General features: G+C 46.4%; 1 protein-coding gene and 1 long non-coding RNA gene across 2 annotated transcripts in view; one reads left to right on the plus strand and one right to left on the minus strand.

Annotated features, from left to right (window-relative positions):
- LOC142664551 (uncharacterized) overlaps window positions 1–13,022 on the plus strand; it is a 186,220-nt gene that overhangs the window by 129,262 nt on the left and 43,936 nt on the right. The window lies entirely within an intron of this gene.
- ITPKA (inositol-trisphosphate 3-kinase A) overlaps window positions 1–13,022 on the minus strand; it is a 128,190-nt gene that overhangs the window by 5,925 nt on the left and 109,243 nt on the right. Inside the window, exons 4-6 of the mRNA XM_075843709.1 lie at window positions 12,652–12,856; window positions 10,998–11,099; window positions 10,539–10,610 (exon numbers count right to left, since the gene is read on the minus strand). Of these exons, the coding sequence (XP_075699824.1) occupies window positions 10,539–10,610; window positions 10,998–11,099; window positions 12,652–12,856 (379 nt within the window). The remainder of the gene's footprint in view (window positions 1–10,538; window positions 10,611–10,997; window positions 11,100–12,651; window positions 12,857–13,022) is intronic.

Consider the following 13,022-nt stretch of genomic DNA (forward strand, 5'->3'; position numbering starts at 1 on the left):
CCGCAGCATTATACAGTAGCAGAGTGGATGAGATTTCAAGAAATTTCATCCACATGCTGCGTACCTGATATGCGGAGACTCCACACATAAATTGACCTGCGGTGCGTTTTCTTTTAAGCCGCAGCATGTCAATAGTGTCAATCGCCGCTATTTTTTTGCGGGTTTTCCCCATTGAATTCAATGGGGATCTAAAACTCTCAAAAAGTAGAAAATTGTGTTTTATATTTTTTCAATGTCAATTGACCGAAAACAAATGCAATAAAATTATAGAGCAATAGTTCCCCGAAACGTTGCACAGGTGTTGTCAGACGCCAATCCTCCATGCGTGTTGTCTCTATTATCGGCTAAAGCCCTGGATCTAACTGAGAAGCCTATGAAGGAACTCTAACCAGGACATTTCCGGGACTCTAACCTTCAGATGGGTGATATATTTGATTTACATTTGGCAATTTTATTGTATTTGTTTTTTGTCAATTGACATTGAAAAAATATAAAACACAATTTTCTACTTTTTTACATTACTGTCTGAATAAGTGCTTATTTCCTCATACGCTATATTTAAAAGTTTGAAAAGCACCTTTTGTTGCACTACCTCACCCACACTATTAGGCCTGATTTACACGAGCGTGTGCGTTTTGCGCACGCAAAAAACGCGGCGTTTTGCGTGCGCAAAAGGCACTTAACAGCTGCTTGTGTCATCAGTGTATGATGCGGGGCTGCGAGATTTTCTCGCAGCCGCCATCATTTTGACACTCCGTTTGGATGTTTGTAAAAAGAAAAGCACGTGGCGCTTTTCTGTTTACATTCAGAGTTTGACAGCTGTTGCGCGAACCACGCAGTTCGCACGGAAGTGCTTCTGTGCGACCTGCGTGGTTTTCACGCACCCATTGACTTCAATGGGTGCGTGATGCGCGAAAAACGGGGAAATATAGAACATGTCGTGAGTTTTACGCAGCGGACTCACGGACTGTCTGCACTGCCCCATAGACTAATATAGGTGCGTACGACACGCGTGAAAAGCATGCGCGTCGCACGCGCGTATATTACGCTCGTCTAAATGATGCCTTAAGGTCAGAAACTTCATACCCGGATCTAAAACTCTCAACACACACAAGTGTTGCGACTTTTGCCGTGGAATCACAGCAAAAATAGCAACTTAGAAAAACTTACCTCTGATGTTTCTCAGGCCGGCCTCCTGGGATGACGTTTTATCCCATGTCACCGCCGCTGCTGCCAAACACAGGCTACTGTGGTCTCCTAGGATGAAACATCAGGCCAGCTGATTATGCAGTTTTTCGCAGCGGACATTACAGGCGACAAAACTGAACCACAATTTGGTGCAGTATTTCGCCAGTAATTCCCTGCGGCCACCGGGGCGGATACGCAGTGTACCTTTATGCAGCGTATTCACCCCGTGTGAACTCAGCCTTAAAGAGAGTGGAGGCAGAGAAAGTGGAACTACATGCCTTTAGACGATGCGTGTGATGACCGCTGGTCCTGAGAAGATCTATTACAAAGTTTCAAATATTCATTTGTACTACTGATTTATGCAAATAAGTAAATAGGCAGTAATAGATACTGCAATGGCAGGAAGGAGGTGAAGGGAAAGTGAGCCCTAATCTACCCACCGCCCTGTCCCTGCCTACTTGCAACGACCCGCCCTAGGCGACGGGTTACAACTGGGCGGCGGTCCCTACGCTGTCTAAGTGCACGGGAGAACAAACAGGGAACACGCAAGGTAAGGGGCAGTAGCCACGGAACGCCGCGAGGAAACGGAGCGGTGAATGAGTAGTCAGGACCAGGATGAAGTGGAGTATACCAAAGTGAGCACGGAGAAGGAAGCAAGCCAGGGGCAAAGCAAAGCAGGTTAAGCGGAACTGCAGCAAGGCAGAAGCACGGCAGGAGCAGGCTGGAGCAAGCAGCAGTGAGGCCAGGAATCCAGAAGAATTACAAGCACTGAGGAAGAGAACACGGCAGGTAATAAAGGACAGGGGCGGAGCTAACTCCGACTGACCAGGCCGCGATAGGCTCTCCCACTCCTGAGCCTGCCACCGGTTGGTGGGAGATGGTGTCAGTCGAACAGGTCTGGCCTCAGGTGTGGATTGATTAATCCCAGGAGTATACCTAGACGTAGTACCTGGCAGATCCCTAACAGTACTCCCCCTTTTATGAGGGGCCACCGGACCCTTACTAAGAGGACCCGGTTTAGTAGGGAAGAGAAGGTGGAACCTCCTGATCAATACCCCAGCGTGAACATCACGGGCAGGTACCCAAGTCCTCTCCTCCGGCCCGTATCCTCTCCAATGGACCAGGTACTGGAGGGAGCCCTGGACCATCCTACTGTCCATAATCTTGGCCACCTCGAATTCCACCCCCTCAGGGGTGAGAACGGGAACAGGAGGTTTCCTCGAGGGGGACCAGGACGGGGAGCAGCGTTTAAGGAGGGAGGCATGGAAGACGTCATGTATGCGAAAGGATGGGGGCAGCTCCAGACGGAAGGATACAGGGTTGAGGACTTCAATGATCTTATAAGGTCCAATAAATCGGGGAGCAAACTTCCTGGACGGGACCTTAAGGCGCAAGTTCCTGGACGACAACCAGACCAAATCCCCGACGACAAACCGGGGGTTAGCAGAACGTCTACTATCCGCCTGAATCTTTTGTGCGCTCTGGGACGCCTCTAGGTTCTTCTGAACATGGGCCCAGACAGTGCACAGTTCCCGATGAACATCCTCTACCTCATAATTATTGGAACAACCAGGGGAAACGGAGGAGAACCTTGGGTTAAACCCGAAATTACAGAAAAACTGGGAGACCCCTGACGAGTTACTGACCCGGTTATTCAGGGAAAATTCAGCAATGGGAAGGAATGAGACCCAATCGAATTGACAGTCAGAGATGAAACACCTTAAATATTGTTCCAGGGATTGGTTAGTCCTTTCCGTTTGGCCATTAGTTTCGGGATGGAAGGCGGAGGAGAAGGACAGATCAATCTCCAACTTTTTACAAAAAGCTCTCCAAAATAAGGAAACAAATTGTACCCCTCTGTCAGAAACGATATTGACTGGGGCCCCATGGAGACGCAGGATGTGTTTCACAAACAAAGAAGCTAACGTCTTGGCGTTAGGTAGCTTCTTAAGGGGCACAAAGTGGCACATCTTGCTGAAGCGGTCTACTACCACCCACACCACCGACTTGCCCTGAGATGGAGGCAAATCGGTGATAAAATCCATGGAGATATGGGTCCAAGGTCTCTGGGGAATGGGCAAGGAACGTAGTAGGCCCGCAGGTCGGGACCTAGGGGTTTTGGACCTAGCGCAAACCTCACAAGCGGCAACGTAAGCCCTAACGTCTTTAGGCAACCCAGGCCACCAATAGTTTCTGGTAATGAGGTGTTTGGTGCCCAAGATGCCTGGATGACCAGATAGAGCGGAGTCATGGTTTTCCCTGAGTACCCTTAGCCGGTATTGCAGGGGAACAAACAGTTTGTCCCCAGGGACGTTCCCGGGAGCTGCACCCTGATCAGCCGGGATATCAGAAGCTAAATCAGAATCCGTGGCAGAAACGATTATACCAGGGGGTAAAATACAAGCAGGATCCTTCTCGGAAGGAGGATTGGCCATGAAACTACGTGACAGAGCATCAGCCTTAATATTCTTGGACCCAGCCCTATAGGTAACCAAGAAATTAAATCTGGTAAAGAATAGTGCCCACCGAGCTTGTCTAGGATTAAGCCTTCTGGGCCGATTCTAGGAAAACCAGATTCTTGTGATCCGTAAGGACCGTTACCTGGTGTCTGGCCCCCTCCAGGAAGTGTCGCCACTCTTCAAAAGCCCATTTAATGGCTAGAAGTTCGCGGTTGCCAATATCATAGTTACTCTCCGTGGGCGAAAACTTCCTAGAGAAGTAAGCACAGGGGCGGAGATGGGTGAGGGAGCTGGTACCCTGGGACAAGACGGCCCCCACTCCCACCTCGGATGCGTCAACCTCCACAATAAATGGCTCCTCTTGGTTGGGCTGAATCAGCACGGGGGCCGAGATAAAGCACTTCTTGAGGGTCTCAAAGGCCTGGACGGCCTCAGGGAGCCAATGGAGGACATCAGCACCCTTGCGAGTAAGGTCCGTAAGAGGCTTAGCGACGACCGAGAAGTTGGCAATAAATCTCCTGTAATAGTTGGCGAACCCTAAAAAACACTGTAACGCCTTAAGGGAGGCAGGTTGGACCCATTCCGCCACAGCCTGAACCTTGGCAGGGTCCATGCGGAATTCATGAGGAGTGAGGATTTGCCCTAAAAATGGTATCTCCTGTACCCCAAAGACACATTTTTCAGTCTTAGCAAACAGATTATTCTCCCGAAGGACCTGGAGCACCTTCCTGACATGCTCCACGTGGGAGGACCAGTCCTTGGAAAACACCAGTATGTCATCAAGGTACACAACAAGAAAATTACCCAGGTAATCTCTCAGGATTTCATTAATAAAATTCTGGAAGACAGCAAGGGCATTACACAACCCAAAGGTCATGACCAGGTATTCGAAATGACCCTCGGGTGTGTTGAACGCAGTTTTCCACTCATCCCCCTCTTTGATGCGGATAAGGTTATATGCCCCCCGTAGATCGAACTTAGAAAACCATTGGGCTCCCTGAACCTGATTGAAAAGATCCGGAATCAAAGGAAGTGGGTACTGGTTCCTTACGGTGACCTTATTCAGGTTACGATAATCAATGCACGGCCTAAGACCACCATCCTTCCTCCCCACGAAGAAGAAGCCAGCACCTACAGGAGAAGTCGAGGGGCGAATGAAACCCTTGGCCAGGCATTCTTAGATATACACCCTCATAGCTTCACGTTCAGGACATGAAAGATTAAATATCCTACCCTTAGGAAGCTTGGCACCAGGCACCAAATCGATGGCGCAATCGTAATCTCTATGGGGGGGGCAACACCTCGGAGGCCTCCTTAGAAAACACATCAGCGAAGTCCTGAATAAACTCAGGAAGCGTGTTTACCTCCTCCCGGGGAGAAATAGTTAACAGAAAGACATGACATAAGACATTCACTACCCCATTTGGTGAGATCCCCAGTATTCCAATCAAACGTGGGATTATGCAACTGCAACCAGGGAAGACCTAATACCAGATCAGACGATAATCCCTGCATCACCAGTACAGAGCACTGCTCCAAATGCATGGAGCCAACCAGGAGTTCAAAAACAGGAGTATGCTGAGTAAAATAACCATTAGCAAGAGGAGTGGAGTCGATACCTACTACAGGGATAGGATAAGGTAAATCAATAAAAGGCATAGCAAATTCCACAGACATGATATTAGCAGATGAGCCAGAATCCACGAAAGCACTGCCCGTGGCAGACCGGCCAGCAAACGAGACCTGAAAGGGAAGCAAAATTTTATTGCGTTTCACATTAACGGGAAATACCTGTGCGCCCAAGTGACCTCCCCGATGATCACTTAGGCGCGGAAGTTTTCCGGCTTCTTATTCTTGCGCCTGGGACAGGTGTTCAGTAGATGCTTGTCGTCCCCACAGTAGAAGCAGAGACTATTCATTCTGAGAAACTCCCTACGTTGTCGAGGGGACATGGAGGCCCCGAGTTGCATAGTTACCTCCGAGTCCTCCGTGGAGGGGCGAGGAGACGGGACCTCGGGGGGAATCGCAGAAAAGTCAGAGGGGAGCACATTGAAGCGTTCAAGCTGACGTTCCCTGAGACGTCGGTCAAGTCGTACTGCTAGGGCCATAACCTCGTCAAGGGAGTCAGAAGAGGGGTAGCTAACCAGCAGATCCTTCAGGGCGTCAGATAATCCTAACCTAAACTGGCACCTTAGGGCCGGATCGTTCCACCGAGAAGCTACGCACCACTTTCTAAAATCAGAACAGTATTCCTCAACCGGTCTCCAACCCTGATGTAAGGTCACCAGCTGACTCTCGGCTAAAGCAGTCCTGTCAGTCTCGTCGTAAATGAGTCCGAGGGCAGAGAAAAAACGATCAACAGAGGAAAGTTCAGGGGCGTCAGGAGCCAAGGAGAAGGCCCACTCTTGGGGCCCTTCCTGGAGTCGGGATATGATGATACCCACCCGCTGGTTCTCGGAACCTGAGGAGTGGGGTTTTAGGCGGAAATACAGTCTGCAACTCTCCCGGAAGGAGAGAAACGTCTTACGGTCCCCTGAGAACCAGTCAGGTAGGTAACTTGAGGTCGGGTTCTAGAGGTGAGGTGAGGGGTACTACTAAGGCAGCGTCACCCTGGTTGACCCTCTGGGCCAGGGCCTGGACCTGTAGGGAGAGGCCCTGCATCTGCTGGGTCAGGGTCTCAAGGGGGTCCATGATAGCGTCAGCGTAGGAGAGATGGTAGACTAGGTAAGGGCTTGTAATTATGTAATGGCAGGAAGGAGGTGAAGGGAAAGTGAGCCCTAATCTACCCACCGCCCTGTCCCTGCCTACTTGCAACGACCCGCCCTAGGCGACGGGGTTCAACTGGGCGGCGGTCCCTACGCTGTCTAAGTGCACGGGAGAACAAACAGGGAACACGCAAGGGAAGGGGCAGTAGCCACGGAACGCCGCGAGGAAACGGAGCGGTGAATGAGTAGTCAGGACCAGGATGAAGTGGAGTATACCAAAGTGAGCACGGAGAAGGAAGCAAGCCAGGGGCAAAGCAAAGCAGGTTAAGCGGAACTGCAGCAAGGCAGAAGCACGGCAGGAGCAGGCTGGAGCAAACAGCAGTGAGGCCAGGAATCCAGAAGAATTACAAGCACTGAGGAAGAGAACACGGCAGGTAATAAAGGACAGGGGGCGGAGCTAACTCCGACTGACCAGGCCGCGATAGGCTCTCCCACTCCTGAGCCGGCCACCCTGGTTGGTGGGAGATGGTGTCAGTCGAACAGGTCTGGCCTCAGGTGTGGATTGATTAATCCCAGGAGTATACCTAGACGTAGTACCTGGCAGATCCCTAACAGATACATTATAAAGAGAACTGCCACACGTAGGTGATATTATGAGGCGACAACTTTCTCTTTATGTAAGAGTTAATCATCCCACTGCAGAACGGAATAGCAGTTAAAAGGATGAATTGGAGACCGTAAAACAATAAGACATGTACACGGTCTATTATGCAAATAAGCAGTGTATGCTGGCATTTTCTATTGTTTCTATTTAGATTTTCACCATCTTCAAGCCACTGTCCAGTCTCCTGACTGAACAGTCATTATGATCCGCTTTGGGGTAAACAAAGCACTAAAGTTGGGGCTAAAAATTCAAACTGGTTAGTTACATAGTTACTTAGGTTAAAAAAAAGATACATGGCCATCAAGTTCAACCTTTCCCACTTCGGTTATACATTCTTTATTTGCATAAATTCTATAACCCTCAATGCCATCGGTCATTAGATTAGTATCTAGACCTTTTTTTAATGTTTTCATTCTGCCATTACTACCGATTGGGGTAGGGCATTCCATAGTCTGACTACTCAAAAGGCTTATTCACACGAACAGGATAGTTGGCCGTGACGGATGCTTTTTTTACCGGCTGTCACACGGCTGTGTCAAAATCAATGCACTTCTATGGGGCTGTTCACAGGGCCGTTTTGTTTTTTTTATGGACCGTGTAAACGCTATGTGAAAAAATAGGACATGTTCTATTTTTGCCTGTTTTCACAGATCCCGCAATAGACTCAAGTCTATGAGAGATCTGTGAACTCAGGTCCCGAAGGGTGCAAATCGTCCGTGAAAAACTGACGTTTTTCACGGCCGATTTGACACCAATTCGTGTGACTAAGCCCTTACTGTAAAGAACCCTTTCTTATGTTAATGTCTGAAACACCTTTCTTCCACACGTAATGACTGTCCCCTGGTCTTTTGCAGTTCCTGGAATGAACAAATGATGTAGCAGTTCTTCGTATTGACCACACGATCACTTCTAAGTCTTTTTTCCAAGCTGAACAAGCTAAATTTTCTAGCCTTTCATTGTAAGAAAGACCTTGCATTTCATTTAATAATCTAGTCCCCCGCCTTTGAACCCTCTCCAGCAATCCTATATCCTTTTTACAATGTGGAGCCCATAATGTAATTCCATATTCACTTACAAGGGATTTATAGAGGGGCAATATTACATTAGGATAATAGGTTTTTATTCACCCTAAAATCCTATTTGCTTTTGAAGATGTGCTTGACATTAAATACTGCTGCTTAGCTTACTCGTATACAGAATACCCAAGTCCTTCTATTGTTCTGTAATGCCCAGTTTTATCCATTTAATGTATATGCTGTAATACTATTATTGGGCATATCCACATTACATTTTATCTGCCACCTTCTTGCCCAGGCTGCCAGATTATCAAGGTCTTTTTCTAATATTATACAATCAAGATTAGTTTTAAGTATCCAATAAAATGTTGTATCATCAGCAAAAACTGACACTTTACTTTCAATACCATCCACAAGGTCATTAATTTTAAAATATAATAATAATAATTGTGCCCAACATAGATCTTCTGGTGCTGATTTTAGCCCATTTTGAGTATAAACCATTTATGACTCTTAATTTTCTGTCCCTTAACCAATTTGTTACCCTTGTACACTAATTACATATTCCCCCAGTAGATTCAGTACAAGACTGTTGTGAGTAAATCAAATGCTTCTGCAATATCCAGATATATTATGTCAACCGCATGACCAACATCCAGATTTGCACTTATCTCCTCATAGAAACCGAGCATGTTACTTAGGCACAAGCTGTTTCCATGAATCCATGCTGGTTATCAGTTACTAGATTATTTACTGCTATGTAATTTTGCATTTCATCTCTTAGAATACCTTCAAATATTTTACATACCAGTGACGTCACCAACTGTGCTTGCCTGCTCCATTTACTTATTGTTCCAATGTATATTTCAACAGCACTGTCTTAGACTACCATCCTGTAATGGTGGTTTGAAAATTATGACATTATTACCTTTACTAGTGCTGGGATTGCCGTAGGGGCTAACAGCTGCTAGGACGATACTAGGAACAAATGTGTGTGTGTGTGTGTGTGTGTGTGTGTGTGTGTATGTGTGTGTGTGTGTGTATATATATATTATTTATTTATTCAGTCCTGACATCTAAAGTCACACTGGACAGTGGCTTTAAACAGGCACTGACTGCACTTTGAACAAACTTTGCATAAATCAATAGTATAAGAAACGTTGTAATATATCTTAGAGAAAAATGCATCTTTTTCTACTTATCTGGCTCCTACCCCCTCCTAACTGTTGACTCGCTCTGAATTCCCTGTTTTTTTCTGTCCAGTCTTAGACAAGATGAGCTCTCAGCTCACCGAGGGATCAGGTTACAGCTTCCCATAGTAGTCTATGTGGAGGGGAGGGGGAGGAGAGCAGAAGCAGAGAGAGATGAGACAGACACAGACAGACGTGCTGCAGCGGCTCATAGTAAGATTTCTATGTAACTCCAGTGCTGGGTTCTCAGCTACACTGTTCATTACTGCTGTATAAGCTCCTCTATGTTGTTGCAGCTTCTGTATATATATGATATAGAGATAGGAGAGCAGGATTCTCTTCTTGGTTTGGTGAAGTATAAAAGATATGATAGAACTTAGGTTCTGCCCACTAGTTCAGAGAAAACTTAGAATTAGAGATAGAGCTTGCAGAGGAGAAACTGCTAAATAATGCGGAATACAAATCATATAATGGATAGAAATAGTGTTATTCCTTATGTACACACGCGTGACCGTTTAATCTGAAAGGTTAGGTACGCTTTTAGATGCTGTAAAGTGCGAACTTGTAATAAATGAAGAGAAATATTAGCTTAAAAATTATGCATATCACAGCAGTGAATGTTTTAATTGCGAGCAGTGATTCAGATGACTGTCAGGTGATTCTCTGACCATGTAAAACAAGTGTAGGCGTTTCCATTGCTACAGTACCTTTTTTGTAATAGTTTGATTTTAGAATACCACACAAAAAAATGGCGACTGCAAACTACGAACACTAATGTCACCTAAACTGCTAAATATAAATAAATATGCATTACTGCTAAATCTACTTAGAATAGGGAGGTTCTTAGTGCATGTTTTTGATCAAAAAGATTTGCCCACCTGCCACGACAAAGGCATCCTCCATAGGTGGGGACCTACTCTGCACATACACCCAGAACTGGGACTAAACCTACATATTTCTGGGGATGGTAGGAACCAGCATTAAACTAAAATCACCCAGGGCAGAATGGAAGGAGTACAAGAACAAAAAATGTAGGCAGTCACTAACCCCACATATATGGATCACATAAACACAAAAGTTTGAACAGCACATTCCAACAAAATGAAACAAAGCATGTATACAAGTGCAGGAACGCCTGTGACTGCAAATCTACAGCACACAAAAAAATTGCCACAGCACACTGCAAACACCAATGTCACCTAAAATGCTAAATATAAATATGCATGCATATAGACTTTAGACTAGATACAGGGATTTATAGTGACCTTTACAGCCCAAGTGCAAAACTTTACAAGACCTGTAAATAACTAACTCACCTCATGATGTTTGAAGAATTCTGAAGACTCCACAACAGTTCTAATTTCCTGTAGTCTAGTGAGATACTTCTTCTGCAGAAAAAAAATTATATTTACTGTAAAATCCATATAGATTATTACCTCAAGAAATGAATACCTCTCAATATTAATGTGGTATTCCAGCCGAGAACATGTATCATCTATCATAAGGTCGCTGTAGGTCTGACTGCTGGAACCCCACAAATCACTAGTATGGGACACCCAGCCATTTTAGTACCCCACATACAGTTGTATGGAGCAGCATTGTGTATGCTTGGCCACTGCTCCTTACAACTCCTCTCCATTATGCATGTGCTGGTGAGAAGGTAGGAAGGACTGGTGTATGTTGATGGCTGGCATACTCCTTTTATTCAGCTCTCCAACACATCATCTGAACCTCAACATACTTTACTTCAGCAATTATTTCACTAGTCTACACACCAAGATTATCATGTTTCCATCTAAAAATTCAAGGAAGGCTTTGTGGATTTGGTCCCGAGTTTTCGTTGTCTTGAAGTTCGTGTTACATGTCCCGTCACCTTTCTGGAGAAATAAGAGAGTATGCACTTAGTCTTCTCAGAATAACAAACTGCCAAGAGAATTTAGATAATGGATACCAGCGAGTGCTACTAAGAATATTGAGATTATCTTTAAGGCCTCATTCACACGGCAGGGTTTCCCGGCCGGGTGCCGGCCGTTCATAAATCGGCCGGCACCCGGCTGCATTAGGAATAATAGACCCCTAATGGGGCTATTCACACGACCGATTTTTTGATGGCCGGGAAAACCGTCCGTCAAAAAATAGGACATGCTCTATCTTCGCCCGGGTACCCGGCCGCCCGGCTCCCATAGAAGTCTATGGGGCCGGGTAATACACGGCCATCACCGGGATGTGTCCTGAGTGATGGCCGGGTTTTCCGTGGCTTGCGCTCTATCTCCTCCTCCTCACAGCGCAGAGTGCATGTGAGGAGGAGGAGTTGATGCCATTCTGACGAATGGCATCGCTGTACACTGTGTGGCAGGGCCGGGGTGTACACAGGTGGAAGGGAGCGCTGCGCTGGCTCCCTTCCCCTGCTTGAAAAGCACCCTGGCCCGGCGACACCTTCGATGGCGCCGCTAGCAGCTGCAGCTGCTACTACTGCAGCGACGCCACTATAGCAGAGCGGGGAGGTATCTCCCCGCTCTACTATGTGCTAGCCGCACTTTAGCTTCTTGAAGGAGCGGAACCCCGTGTTTTCGGGGATTCCGCTCCTGGACAGAGCGCTTGATGTCTCTGTCCATATCTGGGCAGTGACATCAGGGGAAACTCCTGAAGCGGAATCCCCGAACACATGGGGATTCCCCTTCAGGAGTTGCCGCTGATGTCACTGTCCGGATCTGCCCGGCCCAGCACGGATGCAAAACTTAATGCAAACCGGCCGGGCAAAATGGCCGATTTTACCGGCCGACACTCGGGCTCGGGAACGACCCGGTCGTGTGAATCCCGCCTTAGCAGTTCCTATCACTAAAAGTTATAATCAAATAAACATGATGGTTAATAGAGAAGTGATACCCAAATAGCGGCCTGCGGTGTGGCCCCCAAGGGAAGGCAAATTCATGTGGCACAACTGACTTCCCCAAGATAATGAACAGGCGCTACTGTGCTCCGCGCAACCATAACAATTAGAAGAGCTACTCTGTAATGGGGCACTGTGATATCTTTCTCATCTCCAGAAGTTGTCATGTGTATGTTTATGCATCAATGTACCTATACATCTATTTGCACCTTTATTCATATGCCTGTGGAAGGTATTAGCATAATAAAATATATGGTGTAAACACCGGTCAGAAATATAGGTTTATAAAAAAGCCATATCTGTTTTTGTGCGTACCCCTAGACCCAGCCCTGGCTTCTTTAATATGTTGTGTTGACCACAACTCTATTAGAGGATCCAGTGGGGTAGTTATATTTATTTATACAGAGGACAGAGCAGCTCATAAGAACACTTAATGTGGACAATGACTGTGTCATATCACAAAATAAGCTGGCCAGGAGAACCCCAGTGTGGAGTTAGAAAAAAAAAAAAGTGCATCTGGACTTCAATGGCAGGCTGACCTTAATACCCTCAATCCTAAAGCCCAAAGTTGATGTTGAGCTAATAGTCTCTCTCCACTGCATGTATCGGGGTTTGGTGACTGCTTGATGTGCGCTCTCCTCCTCTGTAGGTGCATGAGGATCCACCTCAATCATTTTCTTGTACATGTCCTTCCTCAGCTTGGGCTTTCCACGGGCCTTGGTCAACTCCTCTTCCAAATACGTCCTGTAAGATAAAAAATATAAGGCTATATAAAAACAATTATGCTCAATGAACAGACCAAATACATCTGGTATGCATATTTGTATCCGTTACATAGGGCGTGACTAACCCCGGATACCTGAACCCTGACACTGGGTTTTACGTAAATAAATGTTACATTTCTTTTATA

This window comes from Rhinoderma darwinii, chromosome 12 (genome assembly GCF_050947455.1).
Source record: "Rhinoderma darwinii isolate aRhiDar2 chromosome 12, aRhiDar2.hap1, whole genome shotgun sequence".
In the NCBI taxonomy this organism is placed as follows: Eukaryota; Metazoa; Chordata; class Amphibia; order Anura; family Rhinodermatidae; genus Rhinoderma; species Rhinoderma darwinii.